We start from the raw sequence: 26,893 nt of genomic DNA on the forward strand, positions 1-26,893 counted from the left end.
TTAGGGAAGAGAGCATGTTGTAACATGTGGTTTAGATGTTTTGTGAGGTCTGTTATGAAGCGTTGAGGGGAAAGTCTTATTAAGTTATTGGGGCATGTATCAAGCAAATTTATTGATGGCTTGGGTGATGGATTCTTCAGTGAGTGTAGTGAAGTTAGACCAAATTCTGTCAGCTGGATATTCCTCAGGAGATGGATCCAAACAGCCAAAGAATAGTTCATGGTTGGTATAATAGATAATTTGATTCGGATCTTAGCAATTTTCTCATTACTTAGCAAAAGAATTGCAAGGATGGGTAGGAGTCTCCTGGGGGAATCGGTTCGCTTATGTCCAAATTAAACATTATGTATCTGCTATAGATCAATCTATGCTGAGACAGGGTTTGGGGCAGAGAGTGATAGATTTTTTTCAAGAAATGGAAGCAACACGGCTGTCAGTTTCGGCACTCCACAAAGCACTGGTCAGTCGAGGACCTCCAACAAAAAATTATGAGGCTATCAAAGGCAGATGGGAACAAGAAGCAGGGAGACCCCTGGTGGGCTGGGAAGTGGGAACTATGCTGAGGGGAATTGCAACTCTTACGTCAGATGAAAGGCTGCCTATATGTCAGGGCAACAGTTGTCACATATAGGCCTCCCGCAAGGAGCGAGTTGCGTTAAATGCAATCAAACCCCACATACATTGTTCCATGCATTTTGGGCATGTCCAGGGGTAAAAGCTATTGACCAAACATGGCCTTAATCCCTTCATCTATGCTGACGATGTCACCATATTTATCCCCTTCAAATCCAATTTATCAGAAATCTCCGATAAAATAACTACTGGTATGACCACCCTAACCTCTTGGGCTAACGCTTTTAAGATGAAATTAAACAAAACAAAGAGAAAACACAGTGCCTAGTCCTTTCTCCTCAATACTCTCCACTCCCCCTGACTACTCTCAGTGCTCCAGACGTTAAACTCTCAATTTCCGACAATCTAAAAATTCTTGGAGTAACGATAGCCATTTATCTTTCGATATCCACGCTAAATCCATCATGAAAAAAATGTTCAATATGATGTGGATACTCAAACGAGTGAAATCATATCTTCCCTTGGTTACTTTCCAGAACTTGGTACAATCCACAGTTATTATCCACATAGACTATTGTAACTGTGTTTTCTTAGGATGTAAGACCCAAATCCTGAAAAAACTTCAGATTGCCCAGAACACGGCAGCCAGACTTATTTTTGGCAAATCAAGATTTGAAAGCGCATCACCTCTTTGAGAGAAGCTTCATTGGCTCCCCGTCAGAGAAAGAATAAACTTCAAAGTCCATACAATGATTCATAAGATCAAAAACAGAGAATCCCCTAGCTACATGAACGACTTGATCGACCTCCCAACCAGAAACAGATCAATGTCCTCATGTACTTACCCTTAATTTACACCTTCCCACTTGCAAAGGAATTAAATACAAAACCTCCTATGCATCCAGTTTTTCATTTCTGGGCAGTCAGCTTTGGAACGCTTTACCAAGATCCATCTGAACAATTAACGATTATCTACCCTTCAGAAAAATGTTAAAGACACATCTCTTCAAGCAAGCTTACCCTAACATCGCAACTTTTTTTTTTTTATTATTTATTTTAAATTTCACAATTTAAATACAAGCATTTACATCTTGCAACAGAAATTCAGAGTAAGTCATATTTAAAGAAATCAACATGAAGATATATAACTCTTTCTTAGACCACCTAATTCAAACAGGAATGGGGGCGTTAAGAAACATCGGTGGTATATATTTTAAAGAAGAAATGGAATAACAAAGAAGGCCTGGATATCCACGAATTAAACATAATAAATCCAAGTTCTTACTTCTCAGAATACTAACTGGTAACTTTTTTCATTTGCAAAAATTCTTTCAGTTGCACTGGTTCAAAGAACACATATTTCTTATCAAGGTAATTTACTAAACATTTACAGGGATATGAAAGAAGAAATTTAGCCCTCAAACTTCGTGTCTCCTCTCTAAGTGTCAAGAAGGCTTTACGTCTATCCTGAGTGGTTCTCACCACATCAGGGTAGATCCAAATTCTGTCACCAAGAAACATTTTTGTTGAATTTCTGAAGAATATTTTCATTAAGGAGTTCAAGTCTTGTTCAAACACCATTGAAACTAATAAAGTTTTCCTTTCTAGAGCTATAGTATCAGTCTGTTCAAGAAAATCAGTCAGATTTTGTAGACCATCAGATTCTTTCAATTTTTCTCCACGCTTTAAATCAGGAAGGTAATATACTTTGCTAAAAGGAGGAATCAGGTCTGGGGAATATTGAAGCACTTCAGTCAAATATCTTAAACATTGCAGCCGCTGTTAATTCTAAAGCTCTTGGAAAGTTCAAAAGGCGTAGATTTAAACGCCTATTATAGTTTTCAAATTGTTCGATCTTTCGGTGTATCATTAATTTGTCTTTAATAAGCATATCTGTTTTTACTTTTAGGTTAGAGATATCCGTTTGGACGGCTGTATTCGCCTTTTTCGAATCTTTCTTAAATGTCTCAAAGGCAGTAGTCAATAAGTCTAATTTACTCAAGATTGGTGCAACTGTTGTTGTAAGTGTTTGTATCGCAGCCCAGATAGATTCTAAGGTTATCGCCTCGTGAGCTTGCTGCTCGATGTTAATAATTTTCCCCAACGTTTCAGTGTGAGCTCCGGCAGAAAGAGTTCCCCTCATGCCAACTTCGGACACTTCCGGGACTTCCAGCTCACTTCTGAGACCGGCTGGGCAAGGCGGAGGATTTAATTCCGGCGAGGACAATGTTGTTGTGCTTCCCTGTGAGAACGGCGTTCCACCTACGTCTCTCACCACGGGAATACTCGAGCCGGCAAGTCGTGGAGTGCTGGTGGCATACCTGTCGAGTGTCGTCTGACACAGAGCGGCCTCCGAAGCCACTGCCGGTATGCTCTTGACCGCTCCTTTCCGCTTAGTGTGCGGCATTTGAAACAAAAAAGAAAATAGTAAAGCAAGAAAAATGCGTTGCACCACGGAAAAATTCAGGAGCTAGAGAGGCAACCTCCAGTCAATCCGCCATCTTGACACGCCCCCCCCTAACATCCCAACTTAACATTATAGCCCACCCACTTAATTCCTGTTCTGAAGATGACTATATCCTAAACCATGTCTCCCAACTCCTTATACTCATCCCCAGTATTCTCGTCTCCTTCTTCCCTACACCATACCCCTCCCACAATCTCTTTCCTTTTGTCTATCTTGCCTCATTTACTTTTCCATGTTCAATTCACATATTCCTAAACCTTACTACTACTATGTTTATATCAGGTTGTAATATTCTCCATATAATTACTTTATAATTTTATTTACTATGTAAGCCGCATTGAACCTGCTGTATGTGGGAAAGCGCAGGGTACAAATGTAATAAATAAATAAATAAAAACTGAGGCCTGTGTAGCGGCTGGTGTCAGCACTGAAAATGCTGCCCGAAAATCACAGAATACCACCATTAACATGAGCTCCCCTGGGCACAAGTAAATAGGGAAAATCCTCTCCATCCTCCAGGAAGAGAGACTCTCAGTACTAACAAATCCTTCTTTTGCCAAAAAGCAAATATTGGAGAGAAATTACTTTACTCTAGTTTTAACTTCTCTTTCTTCTATGGAAACCGTAAAGTTGGGGGGGGGGGGGCACACAGAAAAGAGGGGGAGAAACTCTCAAGACTCCTCTGAGATGTCCCTGGCTCCAGAAAAAAAATTCCAACTTCTCTCTCTCTCAAATTAAAAAGAGCATGAAGCACCTCTTCATTCAACTAGTTACCAGTTCTCCAACTGGACCAAGAAGTTCCCTCAGAGATTAGACCAGGAGCTGCAAAGTCATCATCTGCTGGAGACAAGCATACTGAAGACCTCAGGCTGCATGGTACGCTAATGGGTAGAACACAAAATCCTAGAATCTCTGTCTCCACACATCTGCTGGTTGACGGCCACAACACAAAAGATCTGGACAGGTCCATCCAGTCTGCCAAGTAGGATTTCCTAGCAGTACTGCTATGCAGTGCATGTTAATTTCCCTGGCAACCCTACTGGGCAGACTTTTAAAAGTACCCATGGTTTGCAGTGAAGCAAACAGTTTAAATATTGTCCCTAAATGTTATCACAAAGTGTTGTATAATTCCTATGCAAGATATAATCTATACAGTTTTACAGCTTTGTATTACCTTACTACCATGAGATTGCATTTGTTGGCATAGTGAAGAGCCATGTCTGCTACTTTGCCACCTGTTACAACTATATTTGCACCAGTATTTGCAATAGCCTTCACTTGGAGCTCCATCAGATTTTCTTCTCCTTTGCTGAAATTCATTAGCTCTTCAGCACTTTTTATAAGTACGGTACCCTGTGAAAAAAAGAAACACTCATAAGAACGTCTTTCGTATCTCAAAACACTCCACAATGAATATGCATGAGATAAATTTGCATCCCTTATCTCCACTGTATGCAAATGTCTCTCATGTATGTATTCACTGTGGGTATCCTGAAAACTTGACTGGCTAGGTGCATCCAGAGGACTGGGCTGAGAATCACTAACCTAGCCATATCCTGTTTTGTTTTTTTAAACTATGAGTAGAATTGTTGAATTAATCTCAAGCTATTAAATGAATACCCAACAATCACCAAAATCTGTTTTGTCATACCTAATCTGTAAATCCTACATAAATCGCTGGCAGAACAGTAAAAGGCCTCTGCAATCTAGAGATCCATAAGGCTCACATTCTTGGGTTTGAACTTTGGTGAAGCCTAACAAGAACTGTTTCAGGGCACTGGTTGAGACTGTTTATTTAGAGAGGACTAGACTACTATGAGTTGAAATGAATATAATTTGAAAATGCATAGGTATTTACCTTAAGTCTTGTATCACCGGTGGAAGATAAAGTTTATATAAATTTAAAGATAAAATTGGATTCTTTTGGCACACAAAAGAGATAATTTATAAAGACATTTCTACCCATAAAGCCTGTTTTACACATGGAAAAGGCCACTTATAATACTATGTGACCTCATACACACATTAGATGTATACACACAGAAAACATATGCCTACTTTTTTTTTTTGTTACATTTGTACCCCGTGCTTTCCCACTCATGGCAGGCTCAATGCAGCTTACATGGGGCAATGGAGGGTTAAGTGACTTGCCCAGAGTCACAAGGAGCTGCCTGTGCCTGAAGTGGGAATTGAATTCAGTTCCTCAGGACCAAAGTCCACCACCATATGCCTATTTTTACATGATCTGCATGAAGGCATTCCTTAAGGGTGGGGGAGTCTAGTCCATGATATACATACACATTTTCTAAAACATGTATGTAGCATACACATACATGTACACCTGATTCAGACCACATGAAAATTTTTGTGGACTACTGGGGCTCATTCTGCAAGCACATATTATGTGCCTATACTGTCTTTATAAAATAGGCACCTTTTTGGTCTTCATTGGCATCCTGTCATTAGGCCTTAAACAGCCTTCCTGTTAAATATGATTCAAACCAATCTGCTCCAAGTAATTTATATTTATTAAAAACATGATTCTCTGGTAAATGTTGGTAGGACTACTGACTGGTTAAAACGGAATTCAGACAACTTTAGGAAGAAATTTCAGATGGGTTACGCGGAACCCCTCTATTATTGAAAAAAACTTGTGTGTACTGTGGATCAGTTACTACAGCCTGCAACTCACTCCCTCTGCAAGTTACCATCATCAAAAGCAAGACCTTCCTGGTCAGGTACTTCAGCCGACAGGTATCAAGTGTCTCAAATGGGGATTTCATCAGTTGGATAAGAAAAACACCAAGGTCCCATGAAGCTGCAAGTGGCTTGATGGAAGGCTTCAACAGAACAGAAGCAAGCCCCATATAAAGTAAACAGCTAAAGGCTGAAGAGATGGATTTACTTTCTACTTAAGTACCAATCGCACTAAGGTGTGCCCTGATGGGCCTGGTTTAGAGACTGGACTTGGAGATGTAGAAGGTATTGAAGCAGATTTTGTGTGGGACAAGAAAAGGGATCTAGGGTCACTTTATCTTTCATTTAAAACCAAATGATCTCCTAGCAGAATCGCTTCTGGAAGCCAAGACGACCTGAGAAACACTAATCCACAGACATGATGCTGAGATGCAACAGTATTCTCCAATCCTGCATGATTTATGTTGGAAAACACTCTCATCTGAAGGAGAGTTGTAACTAAAGATGGACCCAGACTTGCCTTGGCATATAGGGCCAAACGAATCATGGCTCCTTACTTCTGTTTGAGCTTCAGAAGAGTTCTTGCTATTAGAAGATCCTCTCCTCAATGAAAGAAAGCATTTCAGGCTAGTTTACTTGGTGTCCCTATTCTGGTACAGAACCAGAGGAGCCTTCCTGCTGAATAGTGGGGAAAAAAAAAAAAAATCTATCGAGGGGGTGCCCTACTCTAGAAAAGTCTTGTGAGTGACATCCTCCTCCAAGGTCCACTAGTGAGGGAAACAGGACTTAACTCAGATTGTCCATCACAATGTTGACCATGTTTGCCAGACATATGGCCCTGAGGGACATACCATGAAAAATGGAGCAGTTCCACTTCTGGCAGCCTCCCAACAGAAGACATATAATCCTTTTTCTCCCTTCTTGTTCACACATTTAAATTAAAATAATTTCTTGGATAACCAACCTCTGAAAACCTTTAGAGAATTCTGTATTGCCCTTAACTCCAGAATATTTATCTTATGAAACTGTTCCTGAGTGAACCACACACCCTTGGTCTGAAATTCATCTACATGAGCTCCCCAACCCAGTTTGGACAGCATCTGTCATGAGTATCACATGAATTTGTGAAATTTGAAGGGACATTTGAAAGCAAATCTCTTGGACCAGACGGTATTCATCCCAGAGTACTGAACGAATTGAAAAATGAACTTGCTGAACTATTGTTAGTAATATGTAATTTATCTTTAAAATCGAGCGTGGTACTGGAAGACTGGAGGGTGGCCAATCTAACGCTGATATTTAAAAAAGGTTTAAGAGGGGATCCAGGAAATTGTAGACTGGTGAGCCTGACGTCGGTGCTGAGCAAAATGGTACAGAATATTATAAAGAACAAAATTACAGAACATATTCAAAAGCACGGATTAATGAGACAAAGCTAAAATAGATTTAGTGAAGGGAAATCTTGTCTCACCAATCTATTACACTTCTTTGAAGGGGTGAACAAACGTGGATAAAGGTGAGCCAGTTGATACTGTGTATCTGGATTTTCAAAAGGCATTTGACAAATTACCTCATGAAAGACTCCAGAAGAAATTGGAGAGTCATGGGATAGAAGGTAGTGTCCTATTGTGGATTAAAAACTGGTTAAATGATAGAACAGAGAGTTAAATGGTCAGTATTCTCAATGGAGAAGGTAGATACTAAGGTTCCCCAGGGGTCTGTGCTGAGACCGCTGCTTTTTAACATATTTATAAATGATCTAGAGATGGGCGTTACTAGTGAGGTAATTAAATTTGCTGACGACACATAGTTATTCAAAGTTGTTAAATCACAAGAGGATTGTGAAAAATTACAAGAGGACCTTACTGGGCATCTAAATAGCAGATGATGTTTAATGTGAGCCAGTGCAGAGTGATGCATGTGGGAAAGAGGAACCTAAACTATAGCTAAGTAATGCAAGGTTTACGTTAGGAGTCACTAACCAAGAAAGGGATCTCATCGTCGTCATCGATGATACTCTGAAACCCTCTGGTCAGTTTGCTGCGGCAGCTAAGAAAGCAAATAGAATGTTAGGTATTATTAGGAAAGGAATGGAAAACAAAAGGGAGGACATTATAATGCCTTTGTATCGGTCCATGGTACGACCACACCTGAAATATTGTTCAATTCTGGTCACCACATCTCAAAAAAGATATAGTGGAATTAGAAAAGGTACAGAGAAGGGCGACGAAAATGATAAAGGGGATGGATCGACTTCCTTATGAGGAAAGGCTGAAGTGGCTAGGGCTCTTCAGCTTGGAGAAAAGACAGCTGAGGGGAGATATGATAGAAGTCTATAAAATAATGAGTGGAGTGGAACGGGTAGACATAAATCATTAGTTTACTCTTCCCAAAAATACTAGGGCTAGGGGGGCATGCGATAAAGCTACAAAGTAGTAAATTAAAAACTAATCGGAGAAATGTTTTCTTCACTCAACGTGTAATTAAACTCTGGAATTCGCTGCAAGAGAATGTGGTAAAAGCGGCTTAGCGGGGATTAAAAAAGGTCTGCACAGCTTCATAAAGGAAAAGTCCATAGACCATTATTAAATTGACTTGGGGAAAATCAACTGCTTATTTCTGGGGATAAGCAGCATAAAATGTATTGAACTGGATCTTGTCAGGTATTTGTGACCTGGATTGGCCACTGTTGGAAACAGGACGCTGGGCTTGATAGACCTTTGGTCTGTCCCAGTGTGGCAATACTTATGTACTTATCAGATAGGAATGATTCGTCCACCAAGACAGTGGGTTCAGCAGAGGGCCGATGAAAGATACTACATCCTAAAGACTTCCATAGTCCACTGTGTGGTTATGTTCCCTTGGGCTCATCTCAAATTTAGACATGCCATAGGCTTTACATGCACTGTAGATGCCATGTGGCCCAACACCTCAACATTTGTCAAACCAACATTTCTTCCAGTATGTATACTAAGAGCTACTACTGAAAAAGGTGTGAGCAAAATCTAATAATAAATAAGGTGGTGATCCTTTGCTTTACAAGAAAGGCAAATACTGCTACAGGTCCCCTCTGAATTCCAATTGCTGTGTCAGGCTGACTAACCATACAGCCATAGAATGGTCAGTATTTTATATAGCTAAGCAATGGTGCTCATGCTGAGATAATCAAACAGTGAACAGACAATATGAAGTGTCATAAATTAGCAATTCCTACCAACACTGTAGGCATGTGCTCTACTGACACAGTTCTTTCACTGAGTCAGGAGGTGTGCGATATGTAACTGACTGAAGAAGCTTGAACACAGAAGCTATGCAATCTGTGCAAAAAGAAAAAGCTCAAAGAAATTCAAGAAGGTTGGGTTTCCTGGACTGGTCTGGTAGGACTAAAGGGAAAGATATTTATCAGATAAGACAATTTTTTTCTTCCTTAGTGTTCATATCAGACCAGTCCAGAACAATTGGAATGTTACAAAAGTGCCCAAAAAAGGTGGGACTAGGAGAATAAGAAAATATTGCAATTAGAAAGGTGAAAGCACTGGAAATGTGGTAAAGAAGTGTAAGGGTGCCAGGAATACTCAGTACTCAGAAAATGTATTCTGATAAAGAGAGAAGAAGGTAGGGAAGACTGGGTGGACTGTTTAGGTCTTTATCTGCAGTCATTTACTATGCTATTATGTTAAGAAACCCTGCATCTAAACTGGAACGGAAGAGAGCACAGAGGAGAAAAAAATCTCTCCTTGCAATAAGAATGAAATAACTAATATTACCAGCTTATGCCCTACAGGAGACATATAAAAAAATGTTTGGTTGAGGGGTCACGTGACGGGATGAGAGATAGCGGTAGCTGAAAAGCGTAGCTCCTCAGTGCCCAGACTTCTCTCGCCGATAATCTACTATTTGTATCGCCAAAATTGAGAATTTATCTTACTTCCTGCTTGTGGGACGCCACCCGCTATTCTGGTGTACTTTTCGGTGTGTGATGGAAGCTAGATCATTGAAAGCGAAAGACCGGAATAGGCATTGTGCTCAGGAGAGCAAGTTTGCGGCTCCGCACTCGCCTCCGAGTCCTTCCATTATCTCCACCTGGTCTTCAGACATAATAGCGGAGGTCACCGCTACGGTGGAAGTGGCACTGGACAAAACACTGCAGCAAATCTTTGACAGAACTGAAGAGGCTCACAAAAGATTGGATGAATTTGATTTAGAACTAAATGCGCAACTCCAAAAGACCGTAGACCTGGAAGATAAAAACAATTCCTTGTTGCAGGCCCAACAACAGATTCTGAACGGACAGACACCTTGGAGAACAGATTGAGACGTAATAATCTCAGGTTGGTAGGTCTCCCAGAATCTTTGTTGGATCGTGATCTGCGGACCTTTTTAGAAACATGGGATACTGCAAAAGCTTTAGCTTGGGGACCTTTTGGGGCCCCTTTGAGTGGAGAGAGTGCATAGGCTGGGAGTGTGGTGCCAAGCAACGGACTGTCCACAGGTGGTAATCTTTAGGGTCCTGAATTCTGCCCATAAGCAAGCCATATTACAGAAAATTAGATATGGGACTGAGCTTGCCTATGATGGGGTAAAAATCCTGTGTTTTCAAGATTATTTGATGCATGTTCAGGCCCAGCGTAAGAACTTCGCCCCGGTCTGCCCATTTCTTCATGCAAGACAAATAAAGTTTGCTCTCCATTATCCTGCAAAGTTACGGATCAACTAGCTGGTGGTCTAACCTCTTTGAGTTGGTCTCCTCAGAGACACAGAAGACAAGGTTGAAGCCACATGAAGGAGTTTAGGACCGTATTTTTGTTGTTCTTTCTTGTTTCAGGGATGGACCCTGTGGGTAGACGTGGGATCCCCCAGGTGTTCCCCCTGATTTCGTTAGCCCTAAGTAAGGGTAAGATTTGGTTTGTTGGCATGCAGTGACCTTTTAAAACATTCTTTTATGGCAACTTTTAAGGCAATTATATGGCGACATTTAAGACATTTTATTACCATTTTCCTTATTATTGTATTATTGTTGGCTGCCTTTCCTCAGAGATACAGCACATCAATGGGATTCACTGGGACATACAGCTCATTATTTGGATTTACTTGGACATATGCTGCTGGTTTGGTGAACTAATACATTTTATCTACTTTTTCTGTTATATTGCTTGTGTTCCTTTTTTTTTTTTGTAAGGTATATATTGGTGAGGGTGATGTGAGTCTGAGCATTCATCCAAAGCGACCTGCTCCTTTAGGTGGGAGTATGTGTAGTGGAGGGGTGGGGCAGGATGGGTTGGATGATGAGCCCGAGGGAGGAGGAGGTTGGGGGGTTAGGGAGCGGATTGTAGGAGCTTTATATGGGATTGGGTGTCTTGATCATTTACCACATGGAATATGTAGTGAACACAATCTTTTGGCTGGGGGTGGGGGAGAGAGGATGGGAAAGCCCTCTGGTTCTTTGGTGAGTTATTCTCTTTGACCTGTTTGTTTGCTGTTGGACAAAAGTAGCACAGCTTAATGTTATAACATGGAATGTGGGAGGCATACATTCCCCTATTAAGAAAGCAGAATATACTTCATACTCTTAACAAAAGGCATGCATCTATTGCATTTCTGCAGGAAACGCACCTGAATGTCATAGAACACTCAAGCTACACAGATGGTGGGTGGGCACTTCTTATGCCTCTGATGCTGTTGGGAGAAAGGCAGGGGTGATCATTTTAATTAGGAAGGATGTTCAGGTGCACACGCATAAAATTATCACTGACGAAATGGGCTGTTTTGTGCTGGTTTTGGCAACTCTGAATGGGGAGAGAATGTTATGTAATATATATGCCCCAAATACCTGGGATAAGAAATTTTATTCTACATTGTTGACCCATTTACATGCCTTTGATCGGATGCTTATACTGGTTGGTGGGGACTTTTAATGATGTGATGGACCGAGCTCTGGATACGTTGCATCCTAAGGGATGTGATTTGACGAAAAAGCAGCAGGGAGTCTCCCTTTTATGTGAATCACTGGACTTGGTGGACGGGTGGGCAACTCTCCATCCAACTGACAGGGATTTCACCCATGTCTCACGTGCACACACCACTATGTTCACTATCGACTACCTGTTGCTTTCCAGAGAGCTTTTCCCATATGTGACGGATGCTACTATAGGGCCGACTGCTATATCAGACCATGCCTGGGTGGAGATGCAAGTGTGTTCTGGGGATGATGCTGGGGAGCACCCTCGCTGGAGATTTCCGATTGGACTTTATAAAGATGCAAACTTTTTGCCATTTTTACTCTCCAAATGGAAAATGTATGCGCAAACCAATCAGGCTCATAGGGAGACTCCCATCCTTATTTGAGAGGCTGCCAAAGTGGTACTGAGAGGTAAGGTGATTGTCTATTCGAGCCGGTACCCCGAGATTTTGCGTTTGGAGAGACAAGTAACTATGCGGAGGTGTTATGGCCACCATCCTACTCTATCTGCAAAGACACAAGTTGTTGGAGGCTCAACAGGCCCTAAACACCCTGGTACATCAATATGCTAGTAAATCAGCAGGTTATTATAAATATAAATTGTTTCGGTTTGCTAATAAAAGTGGTCAACTATTAGCTAGGCTTACAAAGAAAAATGCTGGACATAGCCGCATCCTTATCCTGCGGGACACTGGGGGGAATCGTAGGCACTCGAAGCTGGGATCCTGTCGACTCTGAATTAGTTTTTATTCTTCCTTATATTCTGAACTAATCAAAATTCATGTACATATGCAACCAGTTCCACGTTCAAAGTACAAATTCAAGCCATGACCACTACCAAGTTTACACTCTTAAGGAAAATTTCACATACCTTTGTTTCCGTTGTCATGCCATCAAAGGGACAGGAATATACAGCTATCTTAGCATCTTTGACAGATGTAACATCCCCTTCGGTTTCTTTTTTAAAAACCATGCCATGCAATACTGAAGAAGAACATATACCAGAGCCCTATTAAAAAAAAAAAAAAGGCACTTTACTATAGGTTGAAGAGCATTTTCACCTCTAAGCATGGCACATATTTCAAGACTTCCATTTCTTCATTTCCCATGATTATGATTTAAAAAAAAAAAAAAACTTGCACCTCAAATAGGTGTAAGAAATAGACTTCTAGCCTCTCAACATCTAAGTTGCAAGAGCTGGGACTGAACGGTGGGATCAAAGAGAGTAGACTACCGAACACGGGTGTGGAGCCTATCTACATGAGCCTCCCAACCCTGGCTGGATGCAACAGTCATCAATATCTTTTGGGACAAAGGAATTTGGAATGGTAAGCCCTTGGCAAAATTGCTGTGGATCAGCCACCAGGATAGAGACCTCTTGAGGGAAGGAGGAACATTAATGATATCCGCTAGTTTCTATTGGCTTGGAACCACTGGAAAGCTAGAGTCCATCGGGCTGGTCTCAAACGGAGGCATGTCATGGGCATAACATGTACTGTTAAGGTTATGTAGTCTAGCAATTTTGATATTTGCCAAGCTGATACCGGCTAGTGCGGCTGAATTTGTAGCCTACAGAAGCCAGAGTTTCTATACATTGCGCTATGCTGGGAGAAAAGCCCTGGCCAGGGCTAAGTCTGGCAGGGCTCTATGAATTCCAATTGCTGAGCTGGTTCGAGATGGGTCTTAGGGTAGTTTAAAATGAACCCTAGTAACTCCAGCACTTGGAGAAGTCTGCAAACGGATTCTGCACCCCTTCCTTGAATGTGCTATAGACTAGCCAATCATCCAGGTAGGGAACATGTGCCTCTCAGTCTGCATAGCAATACTGTGCCTACTGCTAAATGTTTCATAAAGACCCTGGGGGCTGATACAAGGCCAAATGGCAGGACACAGTACTGATCATGGTGCTTCTCTACTCACTCAGACACTTCCTGTGTCTGGGATGTATCTGTATGTGGGTGTAGGCAAACTTTAAATCCAGAGAGCACAGCCAACCTGAATCATGGGGAGAAGGGTGCCCAGGGAAACCATCCTGAACTTCTGTTTTGACAGATACTTGTTCAGGGCCTTTACAATCTCCCATTTTCTTTGTGACTAGGAAATAAAATCCATTCCCCTTCTCCCCTAGTGGAATGGGGTTCAACTGTTTTCAGTTCCTTTTTATACAATTCCTGGTGCTAAGAGCTCAACTTTAATGCTCTCAGCGGGCAATTTGGTGAAATTGTTTCTAACTGTAGAGTGCAGCCTGACTAATTTTGCGAATCCACTGGTTTGAGGTTACAAGGGGCCACCTTGCTTGTAGAAAATTCAGCTTTCCTCCTACTGGTAAGTCATCTGGACCAGCTATATTTATTGCTGCTAAGCTATACTCTCATGGAGCCAGTCAAAAGCTCATCCCCTAGTTCGGCTGGGAACCCAGCTGGGACTTCTGAGCCCTCTGTTGCCATGAGTGGGAGCAGGAGCTCTAGGTATTCTGAGGTGGCAGGGAGGAGAGAGGAAACCTATACCAGTCTCCTCCACCAGAATATCTCTTGGATGAGGAGTCTGAGCCAGGAGTGGGCTGGAACAAAGACTTGATGAAATCAGAATGCTTCTTAATGAAGCTGGTGACCTTCTCCACCTCGACAATAAATAGAACAACTCAGTATGGAACTACCACCATCTTTCTCTTGAACCACAAATTCTGGGTCTGACGCATGCAGCTAGGCGAGTGTATGCATCCCAAAACTCATGGCGGAGGCTCTGGATGCCATATTGAAAGTATTATTGTTTGCATAGACCATGTGATTTCTACACTCCCACTGCTTGGCTACTAGCTGGCAGAGCTCTGCAGCCTTTTCTGGGGCAAAGTGTCTGCGAACTCCATAATACTATGCATTAAGTTTCACAAGTGCAAGCTCATTAGGAGCTGTACATTCCTAAGGATTCTGTACATAGGTACTGTCACAGCTCCTTTTGGAGGGGCATCAAACTCAAGGATGTCTAACAACTCAGCCCTGGGCTAATTTTTCTGTCTCCAAATCAAATGGGACAGACCTAACCATCTACCTAATAAAATCAGAAAAGGAAATCTCATTAAAAGGCATCTTTCTCCTTCTGTATGGAAGGGTTGGGTCCAAAAAGGATACCCCAGGGACCTCTGATGCCTCCTCAGAGTCCCTGGAGCAGTCAAATCAGAAAAATAATCCTCCCTCAAGGTCTGAGACTATGCCTGCCTCAAGTTAGGAGACACCCAAACTACTCTTGGAGTATGGCCCAGATCTGCTCCTCAAGAGGAACCAAAAGGCTCGGGCTCAGCCAATGTAGTCACATCCTTCAAAGACACTGGAGCCAATCGATGACCTGGTCCCAGCTTGATGGAGGCTGCCATGCCCACTCCAAGTATTTACAGGGTGAGAGGCCTTTACAACATGGCCGTTTCTTGGGTATTAATTTCGTGTCCCGGTGCTCTTGTCACTATGCCTCAAGGGAGGAGGCATGTCGATGCCTACTGACCTCTGCCCAACACATGGCGTTGATGAGGACTAAGTCAAATCCCTTTCTTGTCCTCAGGGTGGGATCAGAGGATCCCAACCCTGATAGTCACTAGCAACGCTGAAATGTTGAGGCATTCCCAGTGTCAGATACAGCTCCAGGAGTCATCTGATGCTGAAGCTGATGGACTAGACTTCTCTGTGCCAAAAAATATGTTCAAACTGCTTTTCACGACTTCCTAATTCTTCTTCTAAACCCTGTTCACAAATGGCAAGAAATAGCCCCAGACCCAGACACTGCAGGCATCAATTATAGGTGTTCGTAAGGTACACTTTTTAAACCACTGGGAGTCTTAAGGGATATGTTGGGAAAAAACAACTGAAGCAAAATTAAATGATTCTATTTTGGAAAAAAAAAGTTACTCTGATTGGGACACTCGAGGCCTTAGGGGGTCTAGTGAGCCACCAAAAAGAAAGAAAATGTGTAAAATACTGAAAATCTGAGTGGGAAAATATAAAGGGGAAGGCAGTGCAGCCCTGTGTGAGCACACTTGCACAAAAAGAGAAACTAAAGGCAAAGACTGCACAGAGAAGATGAGATGTGAGCAGTCAGGAAATCCACCAAAATGCAACCTCACTGTTAAGACAAACTGGCTTGTCCTCTGCAATGGCAAGGGGTTGGAAGGTATGCATATGGGTGGTACACCACCCTCAAAGGCTTCTTGAAATTGCTGGAGAGTGGTTTGCATGCAGGGCTCCATAGGATGGCATCATTCATCAATGTGGATCTTTTGTCCTGCTTGTCCTTGGAGAATTATTTTATCCTATAAATGGTTCTGTCCTGGTACACAGCATGGAGTAATTAAAAATGCTACAAAGTGAAAGTATACTTGACGCAGAAAAAAAACCAAAATTTGAAACAGATACTGTTCTTGCAGACGAACAATGCAATGTAAGATACTATTTGATGATTTATTTTTAGTGGTCAGCACTAGTTTTATAGCCAGGGCAATATAGCTCCATTTTCAAGAGCACAAGTTGACTCGGTCATGGTTTTATCTTACCATATGCATGAAGATGTAAACCAGAACATTTCCATTACATGCAATGTTGCAAACAGGATTGGCTCTGGCATCAGTGTAGCGTTATAACAAACTTCACCTATGTCCCATCTGCTGTATACATGCCTAACAAAATAGAAGCATACAGCTTTGATATCAGTAAAACCAATAAAGTTTTTTTTAATGAACTTACCAAAATTTTGCATACTCTGATGTTGTCAACATTAAAGTTACCAGACCCAGGAAGAATAGAAACTGCAAAATAAATACAGATTAAATAAGAATTTTGGCTTACCTCATGAAACATCATGTTATTTGAGACCCTACCATACATATTCATGTATAAGTCGAGAATTGTTTTACTTCAAAATCCCATCAATAAACCAGGGTTGTTTCATCTATGGGTCATTCCCATCAGTTTTTCCACCACAGAACATCAGGAGTTACAGCAATATTATAAAGGGAACAAAACAAAACAATATGGAGAACAGACCTCAGTGAGACCTTAGCAATGGAGCTCTATAGGATGAAATTTAATCCAGAGCTTCAATGAAGATAATCATCACTGGTCAGAAACAAAACATTTCATATATATATAGCTGGTTTACAAAATACTCACAAACACATCTAAACAAAATCTGCAAAAACCAGTCATTTCAAAATGGCTGTCCTATGCTAAAGCATGGTTTCTTATAGGTCCACAGAAAGTAACACACAATGTGAATCAAAAATTTCAAGACAATACCATCAACAAACAGCATAATTGGAGTACCTTCCTAATCCAATAGCAAACATAATGACAAAAAAAGGCAGCAGATCAAAAGCATCAAATTTATAAAAAACACAAGGCAAATGGAAGCAAAAAAGAAAAAGGCACATTAACATAATTAGAAACTGATTAAAAATTTACAAGCAACATTGCAAACATTTTACTAGCTAAACAAGCACAATTTGATCTCATCTTGTTAAACACACTTCTAAAAAAACAGCAATGGAAATAACTGATGGCTATAGCAATACAAGCAAGTACTGAGATTAACATATTTTGAGGTAAATTTAAGGAAGTGCCAAAAGTTAGGCGCGCACACACACAAAAAAGTTGCTTTTTAAGCACCTAGCTTTAAACGTAAGCATTTACATCACGTCAAAGGATGGTAATAATGCTTTTCTAAATACTGTCAGCTGCGCACATAACTGACAGCACTGTAAAAAAACTTAAAAGCACAAGTGCCTGACATGCCCCAAACCACCTATACACCTCCCATGTTAATACCCCCCCCCCTTTGAAGTTATGTGCCGTAGAACTTAGGCACTACGTTTATAGAAATGTGCCTAAATGCAGTTACGCATGTAACTGTAAACTGGTGCCAATGTCACTTAAGGGACTTTATTGGCAGTTAAAGCCAATTAGTGCCCACGTCCCTTTGATTGAGGTGCTTATTAAGTAAGCATTCAGTGGCCAGGAAATGTTCTCTAGCTGTGTGTGTTAATTGCCTAGTCATCTGCAACCATGCCTTCTTTAACTCTGATGTTAAAGCAAAAATTTCCTTTGTAAGTTCGTTATGCCTACGTTTTATATGAGATTTCCCCACGCATTACTGCCTTCCCCACCTTCCAAAATAATCTCAGACTGTTTGAATGGACTTAATTATGGAGTGAGTACATTTCCCGCTTAGAAAGCAAAAATGTTTGGAAGAAAACATCATCCCCCAGCCATCTCAGGTATCTCCAAAGTAGAATATGATCCCAATGATCATACTTTCAATAATAATACTGTTCCTTGACAACCTTGTTAGTGCTCTCAGGAGCTGTATAAAATAATCCCTCTTGGGGTCGTAAGACATATACTGTGTTACTAAGTTAAGTGCTTCCCAAAACACTGGCCCTGTACTATCACCCATCTCTCATTTTTATCTTTCACCATATTATGCTCCATAAAATGGATCATTTTATGAATGAAGTATAGGAACCTCTGCTCTGCTAGTGACTGGGCATGCAGAATAGTAACATTTCCTGCAACCACTCCCACAACAATTCTTCATGTTCTGCATCGTTCAAATGTGTTTTTTGAACCAAGTCAATTCCTGCTTTAAACGCTGCAAGTATTTTCTTTCACTCTTTATCGGGGACCCCAATTCCCCCTACATTCAATGTTACAATCTTATCCGGTTTCATAGCACAATGTTTGGTAATGGCTGCTTATCAACCCATTCCTTCCTCTCCCAATGACTCCCCAGTCCCTTACCTTAGAACACCAACAATTCTCTCAACCTTCCCAATCCTAACTTCTCACCTTCCCCCTCCCCCATGTCCCAACTATTCAGCATCACAGTGCTTCCAAGTACAGATTCCCATATACTACTCCCACAAAAAACAAAACCCAACCCAAACACTGTATATTGTATTTTCTTCCTTTCTCTCTCTCCAGTCCACACTTCTTGTCCTACAACCATATGAACTAGGTGAAGGTAACACATCTTTCTCCACTGTGCAAAACAAATGGTTGACATTAAAGCATTCTCTCCTAAAACAAAAGTTCAACATCAATTAAGATGCATTAAATCAATCTTCAGTTGTCAGTCTGGTAAGTCTCCTTCCTTTTGGTGATACTTATTGCTATCCAGCATTCCGATCTTGTGGGGTCTTCCTGTCTTGTACTTACTTCCTCAGTACTAGGCACCGAAAGTCCTGCTGCTTTTAATGCTTTCCTCTCCTCTTCCACTTTGCAAATAGTGCTCTGCACCACAAATTGTAGTCCAAAAGGGTAAAGCCAGTTGTACCATATTGCTTCTTTCTGACTGAACTAGTTTAGATTCAATATCCTCTGTAACAAATTTCTGTAACATTCACATTGCCTGAGGTATTATAAAGGCATAGTGCAGATGGAGTTCCAGGCGATAGGCACTGGGATGTATTTTCACCAGTTTCTGATCAATGGGTTTTCAAGATGTTACAAAGGCTTGCCTGTAAATCTTGTCATTTGGATATATGTCCATTCTTTTTGTTAAAACAATTACCAAGTGGCATCTCTCACAACATTGCAAGAAGACTCATATCCTACTTACTAATATAATACTTACTCCAATTCTCAAAGCAATATGGTTAGATCTTACTAAGGTAGAAAATTATCGTCCGGCAGCTGGCATTCCCTGGCATGCTAAACTTTTGGAATTTGAAGTTTCCCAGCAGCTTTCAGAATATATATATTCCCTAACAATTGATTACATTTTACACAACATGGTTTCCACCCATTTCATAGCACAGAAACATTACTGCTGAACATCCGAGATCAGAAAAATCTTGTAATGATAAACAAACCATGTTGTTTCAGTGTGACATATTTGTGGCTTTTGATGTCATCGATCACTATCAAATGTTAAGTAAACATGGTGCTTTGGGCTTGGGAGGTAATGTGCTGACACAATTTTCAGAATTTTTGAAGAAAAGGAGATATTGAGTTAAGGGTCAAAATTCAGTTTCATCAACATGGAAGGCTCAACATGGCGTTTCGCCCTTGCTGTTTAGCATCTGTATGATTTCTCTGCATTACAGTCTAATATTGGTATTTTTATGTTGTTATCTTATGTTGATATTTTCATTTTAAGTCCTGCACATGTGAATTTTGAAGACATGAATGAGTTTGCCCAGTATGTTATTCGATTGATAGATGATTGGACGTATAACAACTTTTTGAAGTTAACCAAACTGGTTTGTTTTGTGAATTCAGATGAGATTATTGAAAGAAGACTGTGCTACATTCAGGGGAAGTGCTCGACAGAAGAGAAGGCCAAAGTTTTGGATATTTATTTTCTTTGGATTTTGCTCACACCTTTTTCAGCAGTAGCTCAAGGTGAGTTAATTCAGGTACACTGGATATATTTCTTGATTCTAAATTATCTTTTGAGATAAACGAACTAGTAAGGAAAGCTTTTTCAATTGCGTCAATTTCGTGCAATACATCCATATTTAACTTCTGAAACTTTTCGGGCAGTGGTTCAAGCAATCATTTTACCTCAATTAGATTATTGCAATTCTTTGTATGGTGGGAATACAGCAAAACTGCAGGCTCGACTGCAGCTGCTCCAAAACATGGCAGCTCGTCTAATTTTTGGAGCTAAAAAATATGAAACGGGTTACTCTGCTTTTGTGACAATTGCATTGGTTCCCTATTAATGAGAGCATTGATTTTAAAGTGGTAACATTAGTATATAAAACTTTATATGGTATGGGCCCAGAAGATTTAGTTCACTCTCTCATTTCCAACTAACTATACAAATTCCTGCTACCAATCTTTGTTGGGCTTTCCTTCAGTAAAGTTTGTTCATTTAAAATCGTTAATTGAAAATTCTTTTGGATATCAGGGAACTAAGCAGTGGAATAATTTTCTAAGACAAATTTAATCTTATTTTCTTTTTCAAAAAAAAGTTTAAAAAATTTATTATGATGCAATTGCTTAAACTAAGCCGAAAAACAAAAAATGCTCTGGTGAGCAAACGCGGTCCTTTAGTAGGACTCAATCAAGTCCACTACTGAAGGACCGCGTTTGCTCACCAGAGCATTTTTTGTCCTCTATTATGACGGGGATCACATGGTGTTGCAGTTCATTGATCTTCTTAACTGTACTGTCTTTACAATATCGCTGCATATTGTCTGCTGTTTCTTGCGATCCCTGAGGCAGGCGCTGTGCGCCGAAACACAGACCGTGTCGAGTCCATTCAAGTACTGTTTCTTCAACATATGACTAAAGACTTCAATCCCCATTTTTTGGAGGCCCTTGGTGCTTTTTGTTTTTTGGCTTGGTTTTTTGTCTGTGCTTTGCTCCCTGTTTCATCGCAATTGCTTAAACTGTAATTTACGACCGTTGTAAATTTCTGTTTCTGGTTAGATGTCTATGGTTTGTTACCTGCCTAGAATCTATTGATGAGATGAGATTAGTGCGGACTATAGAATTGAATAGGCTTCTAGAAACTTCCCTTATCTCTCTGCGACACTGCAATATCAGGGCAGAGATATTATTATATACTTTTTTTTTTTTTTTTTTTTTATTTATGCATTTTATATATTCACAAGTATTAAAGCTTGTTACAAGAAATATTAGACATGAATGAAACATATAATTTCAGTATAACTAAAAAAAAGGAAGGAAAACATTATTACTTCACCATGTCTACCTTAGACCACAATAAAACAGATGAAAGGGAGAGGAGTCTAAACTGATTCAGGGAATCAAGTCCAAATTTATAATTAACAGGAAAGGCATAGCCTAGCTTCCACCATTTCTCTTTAAATTATACTGGATTTATAATTTGACAATCTTTTTCAAATTTATAAATTCTCTCAGTTGAGTTGGTGCAAAAAATACATATTTTATACCTAAGTATTTTACAATACACTTGCAGGGGTAAGCAAGTAAAAAAGTTGCCCCCAAAGATCTAGTTTCCACTCTCATCTCCAGAAACTGTTTCCTTCTCTCCTGAGTAATTTTTGTCACATCCGGAAAGATCCAAAGTTTCTGACCACAAAACTCTAATTGAGTATTCTTAAAGTAAAGTTTTAATACTGCGTCAAAGTCTTGCTCAAATACAAATGATATTAGAAGAGTCGCTCTTGTCGTTACTTCAGATAATGAGTCCTCCAAAATCAATGAAATATCTTTTAACTCCTCAATTTTCTCCAAATTTAAAGGAGTCTCTACGTGATTCTTCTTAGAAGGTAAATAATAAATCTTATTTATCGGTGGAATATTTTGAGATGAAAATTTTAAATTTTGCACAAGAAATTTTTTAAACATATCATATGGTGAGACTCCTATTGGTTTGGGGAAATTGAGAATTCGCATATTCAGTCTTCTATTATAATTCTCAATTTGCTCGATCTTTTGGCGCATATTTATATTATCTTTTATCACTGCTGAAACATTTTCTTTAAGTTTTCCAGTTTCCTCCTGAGAGCTCTTTTGTTGATCATTTAAGTCTTGTTTCAATTTTTCCATAGACTTAGAAAGCTGATCAACAGTAGTTGCAAGGTTTTTGGTCTCTTGTGTAGAGGTAATTATAAGTTTTTGCATGTTCTCCATTGCCAACCACAACGTATCCAAAGTTACCACTCTAGGCAGGTTTCCCCGCATTAGATTACCTTCAGCTGCCGCGTCCATTTCCAGAGGGGGACACTCTCCGCTGACCACATCTTTACCGACGTCCGGGTTGTGTAGTTCAGCTCGCCCCTCTCGATTCGCGGCAGGACAGAGTGGTGTTCCAGTATCTGGAGGAGACAAAGAGATCTCGCACTCCAACGACGCCAGAATCCCTGCGCCGGCGTCTAGCGGAGTCTCTCCTCCTGTTTGTATTGGTGTGCGCTGAGCCACGAAGTCGTCGAGCGTTCCTTGCCTTGGAGAAGATGTGCGAGCCTGGAGGGGTAAGGCTCTCACCGTTCCCTTTCTTTTAGTATGGGGCATTGCTTTCAGAGGAAAATAAAACACTAGAGCAGTTCCCAATCCCGACGAACTTCGATCGCTCAGCGTCCTGGCGCCATCTTGACTCCTCCCCCCAGGCAATCCCATATTATTATATACTTCAATAGGCTATTCACTCCATTTAATGTGCCCCATTTTGCTGACCTTATGGATTCTTAGGTCCTTAATGGTGTATGTAGGCAGGCTAAAAGGTCCCAAGGAAGATTAGTGCAGCGGGGCTCCAGTACTCTATGTGCCCGCTCTTTAAAAAAGAGCGGATACAGAGCACTGGGGCTCTGAAAGCTATGGCCTAACTCCACACAGTTCTCATCTCCATTTGGCTCAGGGAGCCCTCGAACACGCAGATCATTACGCCTGGAGCAAATCTCCAGATCCTCCAGTCTCTCTAGGAATGTCCCTTGCTTGATTTTCTATATGGTCCATGTGTTACCAAACTCTCAAACTGCTCCTTATCAAGCCTATTTTCTGTTTCCTCCACCCTTTGGCCCATTTCACCAAGGTCAGTTCTTAAGTCTTAACAATGCTTTCAACTCTGGCACATTTAGTCCTACCTCGGTTCTTAATGTTTTCTTCTTCTCAACAAACAGTGCCTGTAAATCATCTTTTGAAACTGCATCATTTCCAGAGGACTGAACTGGCACCACAATCTCCTTGTCCAAATCCGAATTCTCCCCCATATCCGGTATCACGTGGTCTGCCATGTTTCACGTGCAGAGTTTGCCGACTGCTTCATGGCCACACGCTGGAAAGTATGCTTTAACATTAGCAGATTCTTTTTTATAAGGCATCAGAAAAGTGCTATCCTAAAACGCACTTTTAAAAGCTAGTAACGCTATTTTAAGGGTAGATGGGACGTGATGAAGGGTGCTCATCAGGAGCTCTGCACACAGTCACTCGCCGCCATCACCCGAAGTCCCAGGGGATATATGTTTAAAAGCCAAAATATAAGGATTAACCCAATACAGCCATTACTCTAATGGTGCGCATGCATTTTTTTTTTAAAGATTTAAATACAAGAAAAATTACACACACAGGGCATGTGTTTCTTATCTAGAATACAAAGTGAAATCATCTTTTGGTTATGCCATGTTCTTAAAACTAATTCACTCCTACTATAATAATGATCCAAAAATACAAAGGAACCACCAACCATTTTTATTTATTTATTTTAGTTACATTTGTACCCCGCGCTTTCCCACTCATGGCAGGCTCAATGCGGCTTACATATACAGGTACTTATTTGTACCTGGGGCAATGGAGGGTTAAGTGACTTGCCCAGAGTCACAAGGAGCTGCCTATGTCTGAAGTGGGAATCGAACTCAGTTCCTCAGTTCTCCAGGACCAGAGTCCACCACCCTAACCACTAGGCCACTCCTCCACACATGCGCACAGGATGCCAAGTTAGTTAAAATAAATATGCCTTGGGAGTTCTAAGATGGCACTGAAGTGAGAGAACCCGGGGGCTCTGCTTAAGGATCTCAGCACTTACTACCCTGGCGAAAAAGAAAGAGAAGGTCCACATTTTTTCCATTCGAGTACTCTCCAGACCTTCCTCTGGACCAACAGATCCATTTGTTATCCATGGCACCTTATCGGGCTCTGCCCCCACCCAACACGTTGAGAGTTGGTGGTCTACGGATAGAGTCAACAGTTAGACTGGAGCAGTGTACCTCGCCGCTTCCAAGAGAAGGGAGGTCAGAATGAGTGCACTCCATGCAGAAGAAAACATCAGTGATATTGTATTCTCCTGTGACAGATAGTGGAGTAGCTACCAAGTTATTGAAGAGTCCGACCGAGATGCTGGGAACTCTCGGCTTTGAAGATTTTTTCCGGCTGCAGGATTTGCCATGAGGCCAACTAGCTTCTTTGAAGGGGTTGGAAGCTCGCTTTGGGAAGGATACAACCTCAAAGATGGGATCAGCAAAAAGGTCAATAGGTCTAACTGGGCCCCACAAACCTGCACTATATGGAGTTATCTAGAGATTTAACAAATTAAATCTGATTTATAACACTTTATTGGATCACTCTGCTGAGACTGAATCTCTTCAACAATCTGTACCTGATATCACCGTGAAAGTGGAAGACTGGAAGGAATTTCAAAGGCAACTGAAATAATCAGCGTAATGAATTTACCTCAGAATCCCCTGATTTGTTTTTGAGAGATGTTTTAAAAAAGTATTTGCTTGAAAATTTGGACTTTACATCCGAGACATTCAAACTCCTCTTATTGACTTACAAGTATATTCACTCTGCAGCTCCTCAGTACCTCTCCACTCTATCTCTCCCTACACTCCTCCCCAGGAATTCTGTTCATTGGGTAAATCTCTCTTAGCCAAGCTGTGCAGCCAGAGACAGAAGCACCAACAGCACAACCCACCACCTCTTGAAGGTAGAGAAAAATATTGTATTACTCCAGGGAGCACCCCAGCTTACACTGGGGATGTCACTGGTGGAATTCAGTTTTCTCTACCGCCAACCTCCATCGGTGCAGAACAGAGCTGATGTGAAGGAAGTAGAGAGAGCTGCAAGGGGACAGAAATTTCACCCATTCTTGCCCACCTCCAATGGAACATAACACATACTCACCCGTACAAGCAAAGATCCATTCCATCCCCACAATTACTGCAGAAGTCAATACTGCTATTTACTTGCTTGCAGCCCTCTGCTTCCTCCCAACCCCAACAGCCTCCTGTAGTTTTTTGCATGTTATTCACTATTCAACCCATGAGTGCACCAAGCCTGTCTGGTGTTCCAGCTGCCCCTTCTCATTGTACCCAAGCCTCATTCAGGTGCTTCAATTGCCTCTCTCAGTGCATTCCAAGCCTCATTCTGGAGTCGTCACATAATTTCACTACACTCCCATAGGAATCCCACAGCAACATCCTGCAATCCCCATTCCAGTGCAGCTTGCTAGAATGAAGGTCTTTTTTTTTTCAGTTGCACTTATTGGTACTCCTCTATTGGGGGGGGAGGGGAGGAATTTTCCTTTTTTCATAAGAGGAGGCTTGTGACACTGTTTCAAGCTGCTACCCAGCGTTGCTAACTTTGGTGTAAATGCTACCTCCCCCTCTTTTCTTCTCTCTTTGGTTGAGCTTCTGTTGTCACCTCAGCTTTGCTGCCAAGGTGTTTAATAAAACCAACACAAAAAGAGGTAACTAAACCTTATTGGTACTGTGGTTTACTTATTTGCTTTGTTAGATTACAAAAAGGGGCATTTTCGAAAGAAACATCCAAGTTACGATTTGGACGTCTTTGCAAAACGTCTAAATCCGGGAGCAGGGAAAACCATATTTTCAAAATAAGATGGATGTCCATCTTTCGTTTCTAAAATACTGTCAGAGATGTCCAAATCCAAGGACGTCCATAAATTTCAACGTCCCTAGACATGGACATCTTTGACTTTCGGTGATTTTCGAAACCAAAGACATCCATGTCAAAAACGTCCAAATGCAAGCCATTTGGAAGTGGGAGGAGCCAGCATTTGTAGTGCACTGGTCCCCCTGACATGCCAGGACACCAACCAAGCACCCTGGGAGGAACTGCAGTGGACTTCATAAAATGCTCCCAGGAACACAGCTCCCTTACATTGTGTGCTGAGCCCCACCAACCCCTCCCCCCCAAAACCCACTACTGTACACCACTACCATAGCCCTTACGGGTGAAGGGGGGCACCTAGATGTGGGTACAGTAGGTTTGTGGTGGGTTTTGGAGGGCTTGCTGTTTCCTCCACAAATGTAACAGGTGGGGGAGGGGTATGGGCCTGGGTCTGCCTATCTGAAGTGCATTGCAGTACCCACTAAAACTGCTCCTGAGACCTGCATGCGCCGTCATGGACCGGAGTATGACATCTGAGGCTGACAGAGGCTGGCACGAAATATTTTTAAAGATGTTTTTTGAGGGTGGGAGGGGGTTAGTGACCACTGGGGGAGTAACAGGAGGTCATCCCTGATTCCGTCCGGTGGTCATCTGGTCATTTCAGCACCTTTTTGTGCCTTATTTGTAAAACAAAAACACGCCTAGGTGAAAATGTCCAAGTGTTCATCAGGGACGTCCTTGCTTTTTTTTGATTATGGGTCAAAGACGTCCAAGTGTTAGGCACGCCCAAGTCCTGCCTTCGCTACGCCTCAGACACGCCCCCTTGAATGTTGGATGTCCTTGCGCCAGACTGCAGTTACAGACGTCCAAAATTGG

General features: G+C 41.3%; 1 protein-coding gene across 2 annotated transcripts in view; it reads right to left on the minus strand.

Moving 5' to 3' along the window:
* The window catches only part of CCT8 (chaperonin containing TCP1 subunit 8), a 74,057-nt gene that overhangs the window by 31,997 nt on the left and 15,167 nt on the right, over window positions 1-26,893 (minus strand). For both annotated transcript variants that reach the window (XM_030204289.1, XM_030204288.1), the window contains exons 6-8: window positions 16,424-16,485; window positions 12,568-12,705; window positions 4,215-4,393 (exon numbers count right to left, since the gene is read on the minus strand). In XM_030204289.1, the coding sequence (XP_030060149.1) occupies window positions 4,215-4,393; window positions 12,568-12,705; window positions 16,424-16,485 (379 nt within the window). The remainder of the gene's footprint in view (window positions 1-4,214; window positions 4,394-12,567; window positions 12,706-16,423; window positions 16,486-26,893) is intronic.

Source organism: Microcaecilia unicolor, chromosome 5 (assembly GCF_901765095.1).
Source record: "Microcaecilia unicolor chromosome 5, aMicUni1.1, whole genome shotgun sequence".
NCBI classification, from domain to species: Eukaryota; Metazoa; Chordata; class Amphibia; order Gymnophiona; family Siphonopidae; genus Microcaecilia; species Microcaecilia unicolor.